Source organism: Odocoileus virginianus, chromosome 3, assembly GCF_023699985.2.
Source record: "Odocoileus virginianus isolate 20LAN1187 ecotype Illinois chromosome 3, Ovbor_1.2, whole genome shotgun sequence".
Lineage (NCBI taxonomy): Eukaryota > Metazoa > Chordata > Mammalia > Artiodactyla > Cervidae > Odocoileus > Odocoileus virginianus.
In genome coordinates this window covers 37,005,527-37,025,690 of record NC_069676.1, presented here as the reverse complement: position 1 = coordinate 37,025,690, position 20,164 = coordinate 37,005,527, and the positions used below count along the sequence as shown (strand labels likewise).

Sequence of the window (20,164 nt, the reverse complement as noted above, 5' to 3'; positions counted from 1 at the left end):
TATGTCCGCTCTCTCTTGAACCTCCTTCCCACCTCCCACCCCATCCCAGCCCTAGTTTGTCACAGAGCCCACCTGTCTTCTAGTTCTTTGCATTTGATCTGTTTCTCTGTTTTTCTTCCTTTAATTTCTAATTGATCTTTTCCTTTTTTCTTTCTCTCGGTTTGGATTGGGAGCCTTAGTGTTGGGTTCCTGGGTTGAATAGTGGTTTACAGCAGGAAGACAAAGGATGAGTGGGAAGAAGCGGGGTGAAGGGGCAAAGGACAGGACTGATATGGGACTTAGTCTCAACCTGTCCTCCAACGTATATTTTAGATACAAAGTGGCTTCTTTATGCTGTCCTTTCTAGGGAAAAAAATGAAGCCATTAACTAAATAGCAGAAAGGAATGAAATTAATGAGCAGGAAATTAATAACATGGAAGATGAGGGTAGTTTCTTGAGTTGTTTGCATATTACAATCACTCATTCAACAATATTTACTGAGTATATAATACATGTCTGTTACTGCTATAGGAGCTGGGGATTCCCTGATGAGAAAAAAATGGCATTGGGGGTTATGGGTTCTAGTTGAAAAGCAGAAGACAAATCTGTATGAATTAAATGTAGCAAGTCTGACGCTGTTGAATGCTATGAGAAACACAAGGCAGGGAAGGAATGGGGAGGAGAGAAGGATTTCAATTGCAAATAGATCTGAGGAAGCCCTGGCTTAGAAGGTTAGTTAGTAGGTGAAGGGACAAGGTAGAGCTTATGTGCAATCACATTTCCATGAATAGGTAAGAACCAGCACTAAGGTCCCTGAGGCTGGGATGGGAGTAAACACAGGGTGCTGGTGAGACCAGAGTCATGGGGATTCTGGGGACAACAGAAGAAAAGGAGGTCTGAGTGGCGATAGAAAGTCTGCTGATAAAAGCATTCCTTTATTCTTGAAAAATTTTGTCTTTTATTCTTACAGAGATGAGTTCACTTTAATGGTTAGCTGCTCAGTCATGTCCAGCTCTTTGTGACCCCATGGCTACTCCATGGGGATTCTCCAGGCAACAATGCTGGAGTGGGTTTCCATGCCCTCCTCCAGGGGCTCTTCCCAACCCAGGTCTCCTGCCTTGCAGTGCAGTGTGCAAATAAACTAGGATGGGGGCAGGGACGGAATGGATGATGAGGCAAATTCAGTTAGAGACCATCATCAACCAGGAGAGCAGTGATGACAGTGTGGCCAGGTAGGATGGGCAAGAATGGAAAGTGGTCAGGGTTAGATATATTTTGCAGAAAGTACCACCAGAGATTTATGATGTTGGGATGTGAGAGGGAAGGAGAATTCAATATGACCCATGTGTTGTGTCCTGAGAAACTGGACAGACCTGTCCCTAATTTACATGGGGAGGTTAGACCAGGTGTTTTGTTTTTCCAGAAGAGACCAAAAACTCTATCTGATCACTTTAGGTAGGATAAACCCATTGAATGTCCAAATGGAGATGGTGAGTATAGAGTGTTATAACAATTAGAATTCAAGGGAGCTTATATGTCATTAATCAACTGTATAGTATTGTAGTATACAGTGGTGGGTGAGGGGGAAAGTGGAAGTGTGGAGTGTATGTTGTTGAAGGTACATGTAGCCAAATGATTATATACACATTAGGTCCTTAACATAAAAGGAGGAATTTCTGGTTTGAGGTCTATAGGACCTGGTTTATTCCGTTGATTGATTCAGTCTGGGTCTGATATGGCCAAGATGGTATTTGAAGACTATAGGAACAGTGATTTGCTCCTGTAGTAGGACCTCCCATCACACCTTTGTGCTGTTTTTGGCAAGGATACCTGGGCATGTCTTTTCTGGGCATGAATCAGAACGTGCTGTGTTCTGTAGGAATTCAGCTCACAGAGCCTACCTCCATGGTGGTGGATCTGGGCAAGGCTATCCTACTTTTAGAAATTACTCTGTTTCTTTATACAGAGAGCATATCTCGTGTGGTTGCCTTGTTTCCTCTTTGCAAGGAGGTAAGGTAGACATGAATATATCCTAAATCAATGTCTCCTGGATACCCCTGTAATCCATTTGCAGAGAAATTCTTTTCTTTTGTAACTATCTCAAGATAGTTCTTGCTATATCACTTATTATCCCTCAGAGGAAGAAATATAGCAATGAAGTAGTATATTGAGGTCAAGAACAAGGGCTCCAGCAACTGAAGTGGGAGTCTCTCTGCTTTCAGAAAGTGGAAGTTGCAGCTATGTATTACTTCACCTTGATTATTTTATTCAATCAACACATATGTATCGAGGATATACTATGAACCAGGAAGCCATTAGGGGCTGAACCCATGAGAGGGTGCCAATGTCATGGTGAATGATAAATGATGCTCTTATTCAATAGGATGAGACAGACAATAAAAGTTTTAAAATGTAATCCTGTGTGTGTTGAATGGTGTAAGTGTTGTGGACAAAACAAAAGCAAGAAAGGACTTGAAAAATGCAAGATGCTTATAATTTTAGTGACTTTTACAGATTGTATCTCTTAAGAGGTTGGCATTTGAGTAAAAATCTCAAGCAGATGAGAGATAGAAATATGAGGAAAGAGCATTCCAAAGAGAAAAAATGCAAAGATCCGAAGGTGGGCGTGTCCAAGGAAATTCAAGGAAACACAATGAGCAAAGGGGACATTGTAGGAAACGAGGTCAGAGAGATGAGTGTGTGTGTTTGTGTGTGTATCGTGTAGGGCCTTGTGTGCCTCTGTAAGTATCTGGGCCTTATCTGGGGTAATTTGGAGCTTCCCTGGTGGCCCATATTTAATTTGAGAAGTCATTGAGATACTTTCAGCAAGAGAATTACATTATATGACTTGCATTTTAAGCAGACTCATTTGAACTGTTATGAGAACAGACTCTAGGGTTTCAATGATAGGAGCCTGGAGACTGACTTGAAGCCTGTAAGAGTCCATCTAAGAGAGAATAGTGGCTTGGACCAAGGCAGCTATAGAGGAGATAAGCATGACCTGGATTCTGAGATATTCTGAATAGTATGGACAAGAGGCTTGTCTGATAGTTGGGATGTAAAAGACATAGAGGAATTAAAAATGGTCCTAAGGTTTTTGAGCTCAGCAAAATAAAGAACACCTCAAGTATCCATTACTTTCCTTTATTGTAACATATGTGAATTATCTCTTGGGATGAAATGTTCCAAGTTCTGCTAAAGATAGTATACTGAGTAAATTTAGTCCTGCTAAAAACAGTCAGTGCCATATGGGAAAGTCAGTATTTTGCCTACTGAAAGAGGATTGTCCAATAGTCCTGTGACAGATAAACTGACTCAGATTCTATTCTTCTTGGTATGGATACATACAAATGTAGATAAATGGTTCAATTCTATGAGATAGCAAATATCCTCTCATCTATGTTTTGGAAAAATGAAAGAATGTGCTGTGCTAAGTCGCTTCTGTCATGTCCAACTCTGCAACCCTATGGACCAGCTGACCAGGCTCCTCTGTCCATGGGATTCTCCAGGCAAGAATACTGGAGTGGGTTACCATGCCCTTCTCTAGGGGATCTGCCCAATCCAGAGATCAAACCCATGTCTCTTACATCTCTGGCATTGACGGGCAGGTTCTTTACCACTGTGCCACCTGGAAAGCTCCTATCCTCTTATATATCCTTAAGCATGTACTGTTGTGCTCTAATGAATTACAAAAGATACAGATGACTGAAGAAGAATAATTCAGAGATAAGTAAAGACATGTCTCTCAATCTCAGAATTTCTCTGTCCATGTTTTCAGGTGACTGTGAACAACTGAACCATGGGGATATGGTTGAATCAGTCATCCATAGATGGCTTCATTCTCTTGGGCATCTTTTCTCATAGCCAGGCTGATTTTGCCCTATTCTCTGTGATTATGGTGGTCTTCACAGTGGCCCTCGGTGGGAATGTCCTCCTCATCTGCCTCATCTACATGGATCCTCGACTTCATACACCCATGTACTTCTTTCTCAGCCAGCTCTCCCTCATGGACCTGATGTTAGTCTGTGACATTGTGCCCAAGATGGCATTCAACTTCTTCTCTGGCAGGAAGTTCATCTCCTTTGTGGGTTGTGCCATACAAATTGGATTTTTTGTCTCTCTCGTGGGATCTGAAGGGCTCTTGCTGGGACTCATGGCTTATGACCGCTATGTGGCCATTAGCCACCCACTTCACTATCCCATCCTCATGAGCCAGAGGGTCTGTCTCCAAATTGCTGGGAGTTCATGGACTTTTGGGATAATAGATGGAATGATTCAGATGGTGGGAGCCGTAAGCTTACCCTACTGTGGCTCAAGGAATGTGGATCATTTCTTCTGTGAGGTTCCAGCTTTACTGAAACTGGCCTGTGTAGACACATCCATTTTTGATTCCCTGCTTTTTGCTTGCTGTGTCTTCATGCTGCTCCTGCCCTTCTCCATCATTGTGGCTTCCTATGCTCGAATTTTGGGGGCTGTGCTCCATATGCGCTCTGCTCAGGCTCGTAAAAAGGCTCTGGCCACCTGTTCCTCCCACCTGACTGCTGTGTCCCTCTTCTATGGGGCAGCCATGTTCATCTACCTTAGGCCTAGGCGCTACCGGGCCCCAAGCCATGACAAGGTGGTCTCTCTCTTCTACACAGTCCTTACACCTATGCTCAATCCTCTCATTTATAGCTTGAGAAATCGGGAGGTGATGGGCGCCTTGAAGAAGGGGCTGGATCACTGCAGGGTTGGCAACTGGCACTGAACACCAGGGCATCTGGAGCCTGGTGCTGCCACCTCCTGTTTGCATAGTGTTGGCAAGTCATTCTCGGTTTGTGAGTGACTGCTTCCTCATCCATAAATGGGAATCATGACACTGCCCTGCCTCACAGGGATTTTGTTGGGATAACTGTATGTAAATCTAAAGCACCACGAGGAAGCAATGCATTATTATTATCATTATTGATCATTTATGAAGTCTTTGAAGGAAATTCACTCTATTTTTAATTCTTCTTGGTTATAGTTGTGTTTTATTGAGTGCTTGCTATGTCCTGGGAACAGTCTTTTTCATCTATATTATTTAGTTGATGATTTCACCTAATAAATATAAATATTTTAAATAAAAACTTCCTAGATGGGAGAAATTGAGTCTCTATGATTCTTTGTTGGATGGCTCCTAGTCTAAGGGATGTGGGAGAAGGAGAGGTGTGGAATGGGAGTTTGGGGTTGGTAGATGAAAACTACTACGTTTAGAATGGGTAAGCAGCAAAGTCCTACTGTGTAGCACAGGGAACTATATCCAATCTCCTGGGATAAACCATAATGGAAAAGAATATTTTAAAAAGAATATATATATATGTAAAACTGAGTCACTTTGCTGTATAGTGGAGATAAGCAAAACATTGTAAATCAATTATACTTAAATAAAAAAGAAATACAAATATATCCCTAACTGCTAATAAATTATTTATTTCCAGTACCTGGTTCTGTGCCTCATAGGTAGTAGTTACTTAATAAACCTTATAGAATGAAGGCAAGAAGAAGACATCCAAAGGGATATATGTATGAAAACATTTTTAAAAGCACTATTCTGGTGCCAAATTTGCTGTGGCAACTGTGATTATTTCTGTACTTAAAGTTCTGCAAAAGTAAAACTATATCTGTTTTGGAAAGTAAAGATTAGAACAGAAATGCTACTGAACAACCAATGGATCAATGAACAAATCAAAAGAAGCATTAAAAATACCTTGAGACAAAAATTAAAAGGGGACATTCAATACACTGAAGTTCACGGGATGCAACAAAATGAATTCTAAGAGGAAAGTTCATAGCAATAAACACCAACATTAAAATAAACCAGAAAAAAATCTCAAATAAACAATCACACTATACAACTCAAGGAAGGAAAAAGAACAAAGGAGCCAAAATACAATAGAGAAGAAAAGATGACAATCAAAGCAGAAATAAACAATACAGATATAAAAGAGACCAATGACGCTATGAACCAGTTTTATAAGAAAAATGAATTAAATTGAAAAACTTAACCCAGACTGGAATGCAAAGTCAAGTGGGCCTTAGGAAGCATCACTGCGAACAAAGCTAGTGGAGGTGATGGAATTCCAGTTGAGCTATTTCAAATCCTGAAAGATGATGCTGTTAAAGTGCTGCACTCAATATGCCAGAAAATTTGGAAAACTCAGCAGTGGCCGCAGGATTAGAAAAGGTCAGTTTTCATTCTAATCCCTAAGAAAGGCAATGGAATATTACTCAGCCATAAAAAGGAACACATTTGAGTCAGTTCTGATGAGGTGAATGAACCTAGAACCTATTATACAGAGTGAAGTGAGTCAGAAAGAGAAAGATAAATATCATATTTGAACACATATATATGCTATCTAGAAAAAATGGTACTGAAGAATTTATGTACAGGGCAGAATGGAGAAACAGATAGAAAATAGACTTATGGACATGGGGAGAGGAGAGGAGAGAGTAAGATGTAGGGAAAGAGTAACAAGGAAACTCACATTACCATATGTAAAATAGATAGCCAAGGGAAATTTGCTGTATGTCTCAGGAAACTCAAACAGAGGCTCTGTACCAATCTAGAGGGGTGGGATGCGGTAGGAGATGGAAGAGAGGTTCAAAAGGGAGGGGATATGTGTATACCTATGGCCGATTCATGTTGACGTTTGACAGAAAATAACAGAATACTGTAAAGCAGCTATCCTTCAATAAAAAAATAAATTAAAAAAAATTCTCTTTGTTCTTACCATCCAATAATTTAATTATAATGTGTCACTGTAAAGATATCTTATTGTTTGTGTTTTTTGAAATTCATTGAACTTAAATGTGTTGATTCAAGTCTTTTTATCAAACTCGAACAGTTTCGATATTTTTTTAAAAATATTCTTACAGTGTCTTTCTTTCCTCTCTTTCTTGAAAAGAAAGAAATGTTTATGTTGCTTTGCTTGATGACATCCCATAGTCTCTTGATTCTTTTAATTATTCTTCTTTCTTTTTTCTTTCTACTTCTTAGACTTGCTAATCTGAATTGACCCTAATCAAGGGCTCTCATTTTTAATTTTGCTTTTTAAAGTGTGATATTGATGACTCTAGTGAGTTTTTCCATTTCAGTTATGTGCTTTTCAGGTTCAGAATGTTTGTTTGTTTCATTTTATAATTTATATCTATTATTGATATTCTCTATTTATTCATGGATTGTTTTCCTAGTTTCTGTAGCTTTTCCCCCATAGTTTCCTTCAGCACTTGGAGAATATTTAAGTCAGTTGACTTGAAGTCTTTGTCTGGTAGGTTTAATGTCTGTGCTTTCTCAAGGATAGCTTCTTTGCATTTCTTGTCTTTATAGTTTGTGATTTTTCACTGAAAATTGGATATTTTGAATATTATAATGTGGTAACTCTGGAAATTAGATTCTTCTTCCTCCTCAGTATTGTTTCTGCTGCTTGCTATAGGCTTTATTTGTTTAATGAGGTTTATAAACAATTTTGTAAAGTCTGTATTTTGTCTCTATTTTGGGGCTCTAGAGGGAATGGAGGGATGTTACAATAGTAATTGCATCTCTATAACAGGGAGAGGACTTTAGTTTGTCTATTCAGTTTAATTCTCAGAACAAATATTTTATAGTTAAAATTATTATTTCCATTTTACAAATGAGGAAACTGGGGTTCACATGAGTCCCTTGCCTAAAAGAAGTTTAAACAACGTGGACACACAGCTCTGCCTGACTTCAAGGTAAAGTGTCTGTGCTATGCTACCTTTACTTTTTGTAAATTTTTTAGTATAACAAAAGCTCAACTGTGTTAGAGATGACAGAAAAATGGGCAGGAGGAGGTCAGTCCAGGGACAGATTACCGCTTTATCACAACAGATTGTTTGTTGACTCTTTCATGTCTTGAGGACTTTGAATTGCAGCATAATTGAATTCAGAGGTTAGAAGGGTCAGTGTGAGTTTGGGTGGGCATCTCTTCATTTATCCTGGGTCTCCCTGGTGGTACAGTGGTAAAGAATCTGCCTGCCAGTGCAGGAGATGCAGGAGAGATAGATTGGATCTCTGGGTCAAGAAGATCTCCTGGAGTAGGAAATGGCAACCCAGTCCAGTATTCTTGCCTGAAAAATTTCACGGGCAGAGGAGCCTGGTGGACTACAGCCCATGTTGTCACAAATAATCAGACGTGACTGAGCACACAGTGCACACTCTTCATTTAACCTAGATAATGGGAGGAGGCAGAAGGAATCAGAGGGGCAACAGTCTGGAAGACTCTGGAAAATGTCCTGGTAGCTTCATCTACACACATTATTTACTGGACATGCACAAAGTGGACCACAATTCAGAACAAAAGCCAACGTTTCCCATTCCATTTTGGAATGGAAGGAGAGCCAGTTTCCCCCAGATTGTCCCATAGAATCTCTCCCCAGTTTTCTTCACATATCCCCAGGAGATATTTTGTCTTGTGGTGAGATCAGGTGATCAGATAACTTTGAAGGAGACTTCCTTCCCCAAGAGATTTAATTACAAGGGACTGGAAACAAAGATGTTGCGGAAGATGGTTCTCTAAGGATTCCTGAAAACAGAAGTAACTTTTCCTCAGTCATAGCAGAAGGGAGAACAATGGATGGCAGTGAGGGTTGGCAAGGAATAAAGTCTCTTAGATAGATGCTTGACCTAGCCCAGCAAGGGGTTTCTTCCACAGGTGAGAGGCTCTATATTTTCTCCCAATCATAACCCCCTTTTCTTCTGGTCTGACTCACTCCCACACTGCTTTCTTTTGGGATGAGGAATGTCTGGTCTCTATGTGCTCTAATTTTTGTTCCTGAAAGACTCTTTCTTAACCCTTAAAGATTTTGCCAGGTTTTAGCTTGGAACTCTCGCTTCCAGGTTTTCCTAGATTTCTAGACTCTTTCAGACTCGTTTTCTTCCATTTTTAACCAGTCTTAAGTGCATTTCTTCAGAACCATGGTGAAAGGCATTTGATATTTTCTCCTTCAGCTTGGGAAGTACCCATAGCACCACAGAAACTGCTATTTTCATAAGACAGGAGGATATTCTTGAGGTGTTCTGACCACACAAGGCTTATTTCTCCTGGAAATTTCTTTTCTTTACATTTCCTAAGTCCCTCCTGATTTCATTTCTGGCCCAGTTCCTTTAAGAAGGTTGCAAGATCTTTCTTGCAATGAGAGAGATCCCACTGACCGATCTGATCAATCCTCCCTGGGTTGTAGAATCTGTTCACCAAGGACATAGGGCTCCCAGTGGGATCTGCCTCCTGACTCTTCAGGCTTTCCTGATGTCATTGATTACCTGGGTTCAGGTAAGGCTCTTCCTTGCTGTTTCTAGTATTTCACCTCTCTGCTATCAAATGTTTTTTACCCCACTACCACTTCCTGCCATTCTCCTGTTTACAATTTCTCTTAAGGCAGAAAACTCATGTGGTTAGATTTTACTTCTGAAAAAAATTTTTCCTCTCTTAATCCTTTATTCCTTGGATAGAACTAGAGAAGACCTGAGGGTTGTTTGATTGAGGTTTTCAGCTTAAAGCTTGGGAGACTGAGACCCAGAAAGAGAATATTACCTCCTCAGGGTCTCATCACAAGTTTCAGGAAGAGTGGGCATGATTTGTCTTTTCAAGTCCAGAGAGGATGCAACAAAGTCTAGACTACCTGAAATCGGCTGACTCAGGGTACTGGGAGAGTTATCTATCTGTGATGATATCTGGTTGTTAGATTTTGAAAGACAGGATAAATCCTCTACTTATATATGTGCCTATGTTTCCAACCCTAGAAAACAAACTTCTGCTTGCTGTTCCCCAACACCCTGTATATATATTTTTTCTTTTGGAAGTCCTCTCCAATGCCCCATCTAGTTGAATGTCATAGCTCTACACTCATTTGGAGAAATATGTTTTGATGTACTTGCTCCCTTCTTTTCCACCCCTATAGTTTCTTTCTCTTTGAGAAAGTTACCCTATAGGTTTGACTTCCCCCCTTTCTGCTCTCTGACAAAATTCCCAGGTGTACCTCTGTAGAAGTGTCATATACAGACTTGGGTTCTGGCAAGTCTGATTTGAGTCGTGCAGGAAACCCTTTCTGTCCTAAAATATCTCCTGTGTTGCCCAAGTAAAATCTTATATGTTGCCACCTGGGAAGGCTTTCTCTGGAAAAATTTGTACCTTAATCAATAGCAAAGTGTTAGTGGGGTTTCCTTTATTAGCAAAGATCAGTTTTCCCAATCAATTCACTAAAAGACATTTATTGAAAATCAATTGATACATCTGGTAAGTCAGAGTAAATAGTTCAAATTTTCTTTCAACTTGTGTATTTTGATTTCCAGTGCAATTAAGTTTTTAAAAAATTATTCTTTTACTGTCCTTCTGCTACCACCTTTGTCCAGAGCATAATAAGAGACAGAGGTTGTAGACATCATAATAATTGCCACTGTGTATAGGGCACTTACTGTATACCAGACACTAGAGTAGAGGCTTTACATACACTATCCTATTTTACCCTCATTTTATCCTTTAAAGATGATAAAACTGGGGGGTCAAAATGGTTAAGGAACATGCCCCACACAGCCCACAACCATCTCCTGCCTGGACCATCATAGTTAACTACTAGTAGTTACTTCTCTCCCCCGTCTTCTTGTCTGTCTGCCATTCAGTGACTGGGCATTGACCTGCTTCTTTTCTCAGCAGCCAAGGATACCCACCATTTGCTGAGCCTTTTCTGTGTGAGCTTTTGAACATGTGAACTCATTTAATCTTCATAACCACTGTGGAAGATGATTACACTTGTCATCATTTTATTGATGAGATGAAAGATTCAGTGAGCACTTGCCCAATGCTAATAATTGGCCAAATTCTATCTCTTAACCATGACCTGGTGATATATAAGTTTCCATTCCAACGTCTGAATCTGAACATTCATGGGTAGGCTCCCTCCACTGCTTCCCTATGTGGATCCTTTGCTCAGTCAATAGGCCCAACCTGCCTCCCCCATCAATATTTAGTTTCTCTTCTCTGCCTCAAGCTCTGTCTTTTCCCTATCTCTGAAGTATTTAATTGACTTCTGCTAAGTTTGGATATTCCAATTATCCTTCAGGATCCAACTTACCCTCCTGGGCACCCGGAGGCCTCTCTTGATTCCACAAAATAGTGGAGAACTTCCTCCCTGGTACCCTTAAGGGCAGAGAGATTGCACCCATGGGAATTGCTGAACTGCCACATCCCCTTAGTGCTATATGCTCTTGGGTGTGAATAGATAACACTTGGGGTGCACACAGAGACCACACTAACAGTCTTTTTGTTCAGTAAGCTTAAGTTTGGGGAAATCCATTCTTGAAAGTGTAAACAGCACCACCAGATAAATAATGTCAATTTAGAAATAAAATGCAGTTTCTTTTCGCTTTTTAAAAGAATATAATAGAAAAAAAAATAAAAGAATATAATAGAACTGCAGACTTTCTGTCCATGATTGTGTGCATAAGCACCAAATTTTGTGTATAATTTCAGGGTTTATAAATTCCTATTTAAGCGAACTTTAATGTTCTGTTGGTCAATAAGGCACTACAAGATTAATCAGCAACTTAGTAATTCTAGACACCAACTGATATAAGAGGAGAGACCACTGAGGGGGAGGGACTTGATGGATGAGTCAGAATTTGGGGGGATGGGAGGAAAGATCAACAGGAGTGTCAGATTCCAGAAGAGGACTGCATCTGCTAATCTAGTGTATTCTCAGCACCTAGAACAGAACCTGACATGTTATAGGTGTTCAGTAAGTATCACCTGAATGAATGAATAACCAGGGAAGGCATTCCAGGCAGATGGGATGGTATGAATTCAAGCACAAACTCTGTCCAGTAGGAACCTGAGTGGACTTGGACATATCAAGATGGAGATGAAGTCTGGGACTCAACAGGCAGGTCTGGCATGTCAGGATCTGTTGAGTTTGGCCTTACAGGGTCTGTGGGTCTCTGCTCACCTGGAAGAAGCAAGGCTCTTGAACATGAGCACAGGCTGTTCCAGTGGGGTTTGGGAAGGAAGCTGGGGAGGGTCAGGCTGTTGTACTGCTTCTCTCCAGACTGTAAGCAACTGCCTCTGAGGAAGGCCAGAAGAGTCTGAAGACAATCCAGTCTGCCTCACAGCTCTTCCCAGAAGGGTGGGCAGAGCCAGAGACACTGGACTCTCCCAGCTCCCAGAGTCCCAGAACTCAGAGAGCTCACTGATGTGTTGGTAACAGGAGAGCCCTGTGCCTCTGCCTGGCTGCCCTCTGCACTCAGGGACTCCTTTTCCTGTTTCTTCTCCCATCCGTGCCGTTGTCTTCCCCTGATCCCTCTCTCTCTGCATCTGTGCTCCCTTTTCTCACCATGTCTGTGTTCTCTCCTTTGTCTCTTCTGGGGAAGAATAATTTTTTATATTGCAGCACATTCTCTCTTTACTTTTTTCTATTTTTTCGTGGCTGTTAATCTTGTCTCCTTTTCCATGACATTTTCTTTTACTCCTTTCATCTCTCCCTTCCTCTCCCGGTCCATTGTTAATGTTTCTCCTCCTCCCTCAGCTCTTGAATCCCTCACCCTCTTTCTTTCACATTCACATCCTATTGCTCTACAAGGCTTACAATCTTTGCCTGGAGTGGGATTATCAATTTGATTCTATGTGCTACGAGTGTGGTGTGTATGGCTAGTTAACTTTGACAACAAGGAGATCCCCCACAACACCCCCCAAGTTGGCATTGAGAATTGTATTTGGCCAATGTTGCTAAAATATAAATTATTTCAAAAAATTTCCTAATGTTTTAATTTGTTGAATGTGTCTTAAAAGTTATGTTACAAAGCAAGCTGAAAGAGCAAAGATCTACCACGTATGTTAGTTATCTGCTGATGACAATCTTCACTTAAATCCAGAAACACATAAATACATTCTTGTCAAAAAGTCAGTCATTGTTAAGTTAAGTTAGAGTTCCTCTTTGACCACTATCCTCACCCAATTCTACCCTTCTCTCCAGAAGTATCCTTTATTATACTCTGTGCCCTTCAGGACTTTATGTATACTTGTTTTTCATATTCTTGGCTCCCCATACTTAATATTCCCAAACCTATTCCAATTTGGTTAAAGAGTTGTATCTTTGTTTTAGCTTGATATTCTCTAGTTACTAGTGAAATAAAGCAGTCTTTTTTGCTTATTTTTGTTTTTGTTTTGGTGGAATAAAGAATTTATTGCAGGGCATCAAGGAAGAAGAATGCTGTAAAGCAGTTTTTATTTAATGTTTATTTGGATTCTTTTCCTTGAGAATTACTGCTTATTTTGTTTATCCTTTATCTTATTGTATTGTGTTATTCTTTAAACATTTTGAATAGAAAAATTTATGAATTGTTGTCTATATGTATTTTATAATATATCATATCATTAAAAATTTTTATTTTATATTGGAGTATAGTTGATTTATGAGGCTTGTTAGTTTCAGGTGTCTAGCAAAGTGGCTTAATTACACATATACATGTATCTATTCTTTTTTTCATGTAACTTTCTTTTTCAGATTATTTTCCAATATATTATTACAGAGTATTGAGTAGAGCTCCTTGTGCTAAACAGTTGATTCTCTGTTTTACTTACAGTAGTGTGTATATGTCAATCCCAATCTCCAACTTTATCTCTCTCCTTCACTTTTCTCCTTTGATAACTATCAGTTTGTTTTCTAAGTCTGTGAGTCTGTTTCTGTTTTGTAAATAAGTTCATTTTTTAGATTCCACATATTAAGTGATATTTTATTTATTATTACATACTTACTATATAAAATAGGTAGTATATATATGTATACTTCATTCTTTATGTCATATTTAAATGCATCTAGTCTTTGTCCTAGGTCATAAACATTCTCCCATATTTTTTTTAATACTGTTATTTATTAATTCAGTTCTTTAAGCTTCTGGAATTTATTTTTGTGTGTGGTATGATTAGAGACCTAATTGATTTTCAAAAGAGATGAGCAATTGTTCTACACCATTTATTGAATAGCCCTTCTTTTCTCACAGAATTTAAATGGTATTATCTAAATCAGAATGTAAATTTTCACACACATAGGATGATTATGGACTTATTCTTTTTTGTTGGTCAGTTTTTCTATTCCTTCACTGATACTAGATTTTTTACATTTTGATCATAGATGAGGCAGTATCACTTTTAACTTTGGTCTGTTAGCCATTGTTTAACCCTTTTAAAGTTTTTTGACTCTTTGCTCAAAAAACACTAAGTATCAACAGGAATCTTGGTTCTCACTTTATCAATTCCCATTAGTAATGCTATTGGTTATCATTTCAGCATTATATTTATGTATTTATTTTAAGTATGTATTGTCTCACAAAGAGTAAAATTCAAGAGACACAACATCATATACCATAAAGACTTTGTTTCTCTACCCTAGATTTCAGCAATCTGATTCTTCTAATTCTTTCTTCTGGGACAAACACTGTTAGTAGCTCCTGTGTTTTAGTCCAGAGATTTAATTTATTTGTATATGCATGTATTATATATAAATATCTTCTATGTATGTATTTATATATCTGTATATATACACACATTTATATATATGTAAAATGTAATATTATATAAATTACTTGTCTATATTGTATGATATGTGGTATAGTATAATTATATTAAGAAAGCATAAAATTTACATAGTAATATATAACATAATTATAGTACATAATTATATATTACACAGTATAGCATTTTATATTTACAATTACATTATATAGACCACTTTGTAATGTGCTTTTTTTTTTTTTTTGTAATGAGCTTTTTTTTTTTGGACAGTATTATTTTGGAGAAGTTTTTATCAACACATAATAAGCAATCTCATTCTGTTTCTTACTTGAATATTATTCCAGTATTTGTTCATTTTTTCCTCTGTTGATAGATTGCTTTCAAGCTTTTTTCTACTATAAACAAATCTACACCAAACTGTCTTGTCTGTGCATCAACTCATGTATGTGCACATATATCTGTAAAATGAATAAATAGAACTATATTTTTACTAAAAAATCCTCCATCCTCTGAATGCTCCTTTTCCTGTTGCACATCATTCTAGTTCATGCTTATAGTATCTTTCCTTATTTCATTTAATGTTGAATGTAAACAGTTTTGTTTCCCTGAAGAGTCTCTTTTTTCATCCATTTTGCTCTGCTGTTGATTTTCCTTTCCTTCTTTGAGGTTGGAAACAGTTTTCAAATGTTTGCTGACCCTCTGTTGTCTACCTGTATTAAAATGTGGGGTCAAAAGAAACACATTGGACACCCTAAGCATGTAGGTGGTAGTGGTGGTTTAGTTGCTAAGTCATGTCTGACTCTTGCAACCCCGTGGACTGTAGCCACCATGTTCCTCTGTCCATGGGATTTCCCAGGCAGGCGCACTGGAGTGAGTTGCCATTTCCTTCTCCAGAGGATCTTCCTGACCCAGGGATTAAACCCGGATCTCCTGCTTGGCAGGTGGATTCTTTCCCAATGGATTCTTTTCCAGGCGGAGATACCAGGCAAGCCCATGGGCATGTATGTCATTTGTGGCTTCACTTTGAGCGAAATGACTGGGCTTTTTTTTTTTTAATTTACAATGTCAGTATCTTTAGATGTTTTCTGAATTGAGTAGAGGCTTATCTATTTTCCTGCTTAAAGGGAATAAATCTGGATCTTGGGAACTCCCCCTACCTCCATTCTTGACATGTTGCCTTGTGCTCAGAGCACCATCACCTCCACTGGGCCTCCACTGGGTTTGGAATTATTGGATTCAACTTCTCTGGAGAATTATTCTCCTACTTTCTGCCAGGATGAGGGATGGGTGGGACCCATGTGTGTGGATTTGGGAGGGAACTGTGCTCCTTTAGCCGACTTTCAGAACATCACCATTTCCAGTCTCACCCTTGCCCTGACTTATGGTCCCTTAGCCATCTTAGGTCTACATGCTAGTACAATTCACTCATTTATTCTAGGTTCTAAAAGCTTTGTTTTCTTGTCTTTTCTCGTGTTCAGATTTTACTCATTACCCTCTTTCTAGTAAGATTTTTTTGAGGAAGCAAAAGTTGAGTATGTTCAATCAGCCATTGAATTCCAGAAGTGGAGTTCTTGGGTCTCTGGTATCATAGGTCTTGGGACTCTGAGTGCTGAGGATGATATTTAGTTAACCTCAGGTTTCTAAGTTAAAGAATTATAGGGCTTCTTTTTTTTTTTTTTTTTTGGCCACGCCACTGCGCAGCTTGTGGGATCTCAGTGGCTCAACAAGGGACTGAACCAGGGTATGGGAGTGAAAGCTTAGAGTTTTGGTGAAAGCTATCAGTTTTGGTTTTGCCCCTCTCTTTGAAGAGTTACTTTTAGGTCTATGCTCACAGGTGTTCTTTCCCACTTTTTTCTTCACCCTGCTCAGTTCCTACTGCTTCTGGTGACCCTTACCATTTTATTCAGTGAGTTCTTCTTAAGCTAACTCCAACTTCAGCCAACATGGACAGTATTTCTGCTCTTGATCTCCTAACTGCCTTTGAGTGACTTTTGAGAGAATTCTGGCTGTACACTGTCATTTCAAAACTGCAAGGGTTGTGTTGAGAATTTAATCATGATTACATGGAAATGCTAGATTAATTTTGGGGAGAATTTGCATACTTACAATGTTGAGCTGCATAGCTTTCTTCAGGCCTTCTTTTCTGTTTTTAAGTTATGTTTTATAATTTTTTAAAATTATTTATTTATTTATTTTATGTTTTATAATTTTTAGAATCAGCATTCTTTCCTAGGTACTTCAGTTTTTTAAAAAATATTTTAAAAAATTTATTCATTTATTATTTAGGGCTGTACTGAGTCTTCATTACTATGTGTGGGTGTGGGCTTTCTCTATTTGTGATGAGCAGGGACTACTTTTCACTACTTGTGGTGAGTGAGGGCTATTCTTCAATTGTGTGAATGGACTTCCCGTTTCTGGAGCTCTTCCTGTTGCAGTGCATAGGCTCTAGGCACTCGGGCTTCAGTAGTAGGATGTGAGCTTGTAGTTGTGGCCTGCAGGCTTTAGGGCGTGCAGGCTTCAGTAGTTGCCACACACAGGCTCAGTAGTTAGGGCTTGCAGGCTCTAGAGTGCTGGCTCAGTAGTTGTGGCACATGGACTTAGTTGCTCCGCAGCATGTGGAATCTTCCCAAACCAGGAAACAAACCCATGTTCCCTGCATTTGGAGGTGGATTCTTATCCATTGTGCCATCAAGGAAGTCCCTACTTCATAGTTTTTACTGCAATTGTAAATATTTTTTTTCCACTTTTTAATTGCTTAGTGGTATTGTGTGAGAAAGATACAGATTTTTGGCTGTTGATCTTATACATAGTATAATGTTACTTTAAAATTAAGTTATATTTCTATATTTCTAAATAGAAAATGTGTAAAAAACGAAAGTTTGGAGGGAGATAACTCTTAACTCCACTATCTAGGTGGAACCACGTGGTTAATATCTTGGCATATTTCTCCCAGTCTTTTGAAATACAAAAATACTCATTGATATAAACTCTTTGTTCAGTATCTATTAAAATGTCATAAGTATCACACTGGCAACATATTATTTTATCATTTAATCATGCCATAATTTACTTAGGTTTTCCTTTGGATTGGGTTTTTGGGTAGTCCCCAGTTTTTCACTTACTATTTTTCTTAGAAAATATTTTAGGCTTTTATATTTGAAAAAAATCAATAAACCTCCCACTCTCTCACTTTCCCCACTTGTGAAATAGGAATAATCATTATTCTTTCAAAGCAGTTATGAGGATTGAATGCTAGAATGTGACAGTGTCCAACGTGGTACCTGGTACATGAGAAATTATCAAGTTATGTCAGCTGTTGTCATTTCTGTACTACTAGGCATTGATTAAGTTGTTACTTTCAATCTTTACTATCACTTTACAAGACAGTTGTTATCCCAATTTAAGATGAGAGAACAGGTTCAGAAAGACTATAAGTGACTAGGTCACAAAGTTGGTAAATGTCTTTTCTGCTTTAGTAGTTTTTCCCTGAAAAAGCAAATCCTTTACTGAGCTTCAGGAGAAGCAGTGTGGGCTGGAGACAGATACAGCCTACCAAAGGTAGAAGCAGTGTCCGTTTTAGTAAAAATAGCTTAACATTTGCTTTTCAATTACGTGCAGAAAGACCTAGAAGCTAAAACAACAATAGCAGCCTGCATGTTTATTAGCATTCTTTCTCTTGAGAGAACATATCTGTTACTCTAAGCCAGGTAACATATAAAGAGGAAAAATTTTGTGAAAAATATTAATGACTTTAGTAATATGGCACTGAATATAAACCTCCTGCTTTCAGATCACAACCTTCTGCCTGGAGCATCCTTCTGCAGGAACAATGGCCTTGGTGAAAAATCAGACTTGCATCTCCCACTTCATCCTCCTGGGACTCTTCAACCACACACCACTGCACCTCCTTCTCTTTTCCACCATCATGGTCATGTTTCTGGTGGCCCTCTTTGGCAACGGGCTCATGATCTTCCTCATCAACACTGACTCCCGTCTACACAGCCCCATGTACTTCTTCCTCAGCTGGCTGTCACTCATGGACCTCATGCTCATCTCCACCATTGTACCACGGATGGCCATCGGCTATCTCCTGGGCCATGGCTCCATCTCCTTCACAGGCTGTGGGCTCCAGATCCTGTTCTTCCTCACCCTCCTGGGGGATGAGTGCTTCCTGCTGGCTTTCATGGCCTATGATCGCTATGTGGCCATCAGCAACCCACTGAGGTACTCAGTGATCATGAGCCGCCGTGTCTGCTGGCTCATGGTGGCAGGATCTTGGCTCTTTGGCCTGGTGGATGGGTTGTTTCAGGCCATCTACACCCTGAGCTTTCCCTACTGTGGTTCTCAGGAGATCGACCACTTCTTCTGTGAGGTCCCTGCAGTGCTTAAGCTGGCCTGTGCAGATACATCCATTTATGAGGCTTTGATCTATGTGTGCTGCATCCTCATGCTGCTTCTGCCCTTCTCTGTCATCTCCGTCTCCTATCTTCTGATCTTTGTAACTGTGCTCCGCATGCATTCTGCTGAAGGTCGGCAGAAGGCCTTTGCTACCTGTTCCTCTCACATGGCAGTTGTCTGTCTCTTCTATGGGGCTGCCATGATCACCTACATGCGGCCCCAGACCTACCACTCCTCCAAGCAGGACAAGGTGGTCTCTGCCTTCTATACCATGATTACCCCTATGCTCAACCCACTCATCTACAGCCTGAGGAACAAGGAAGTGGCTGGTGCTCTCAAGAAACTCCTGGGGAGGTGTCCATGTGGTGGGAGACAGGTATAGCATGGTACTGCCACCGCTTATACAGCTCTGGGCCCTGGGAACCTGGATTATTCAACTGTAGTTTGACTGAAGGAGCTATGAACATGCCCCACTGAAAATAAAAGTCATTCTTTGACCAGATGTAACCAGATTAGCACATTAATTCAATAAATCCTGTCCATGCTGCGTATAGGCAATGTAAGAGATTTTGGGATTACAAAGACTAGAAGACACAGATTCTTCAGCCCTCAGGTGCTGGGAGAGTGGGAAGGTGACCTCTCTCAGCTGTGTTCCTCTCAAGGAATTGTCCATGCTGGGGAAAGGCATCTTGCTGAAGGCCATGGTTCTCCTTGGAGAGCTGTCTGAATCTCATGACTGGTAATATAGGATATAAATGCCTGACTGCCTTGTCTCAGTTTGACCCTGAAGGGACAACCGAGCTCCAGAGCTCCCCAAATTCAGTCTCCCCATAGGATCATCTGACGAACTGCAGACAACTTCTTCTTGCATCCAACTTTTCTTCCTTAACCCTCTTCTTTCACCAGAATTTTTAATTCTGAGAGCATTCTCTAATAAACTTTCTGCTTGCAAAGCATGTCTCAGTCTACTTCTGCAAAACTGACCTATGACTCAGGAATAATGGTGATTTAAAGCTGAAATGGCAAAATATCATGTACATGCACTCACGGCATGTGGGCGTTAGGAGGGGCTCCTTTTATGGTTGATGTGAAGAGAAGTAAGAAATTAAATCATGGAAAGACCTTAGACAGGTTAAATGCAAGAATTACAAACTCAAAGACCACAGGTTCAGAAAGGAGGCATTAATCAGAGAGAACCAGGGTAGAAAACAGGTTAAAGGGAACACCCACTCCTAGACAAAAACCA

General features: G+C 39.6%; 2 protein-coding genes across 2 annotated transcripts; both read left to right on the top strand.

The window, feature by feature from the left end:
• The first annotated feature begins 1,079 nt into the window (after positions 1–1,079).
• LOC110148180 (olfactory receptor 2V1-like) lies at positions 1,080–19,826 on the top strand. Its single transcript, XM_070465206.1, has 2 exons — positions 1,080–1,212; positions 18,311–19,826. The coding sequence occupies exon 2, from the start codon at positions 18,350–18,352 to the stop codon at positions 19,298–19,300; it is 951 nt and encodes a 316-aa protein (XP_070321307.1). The 5' UTR covers positions 1,080–1,212; positions 18,311–18,349; the 3' UTR covers positions 19,301–19,826.
• On the top strand, positions 3,780–4,727 carry LOC110148179 (olfactory receptor 2V1). The gene has a single exon (XM_020910089.2). It carries the CDS (start codon positions 3,780–3,782, stop codon positions 4,725–4,727), a length of 948 nt encoding a protein of 315 aa, XP_020765748.2.
• Positions 19,827–20,164: the final 338 nt, after the last annotated feature.

Excerpts from the sequence above, each read along its gene's own strand:
- LOC110148179 (XM_020910089.2), top strand. The coding sequence starts at position 3,780 with ATGGGGATATGGTTGAATCAGTCATCCATAGATGGCTTCATTCTCTTG.
- LOC110148180 (XM_070465206.1), top strand. The coding sequence starts at position 18,350 with ATGGCCTTGGTGAAAAATCAGACTTGCATCTCCCACTTCATCCTCCTG.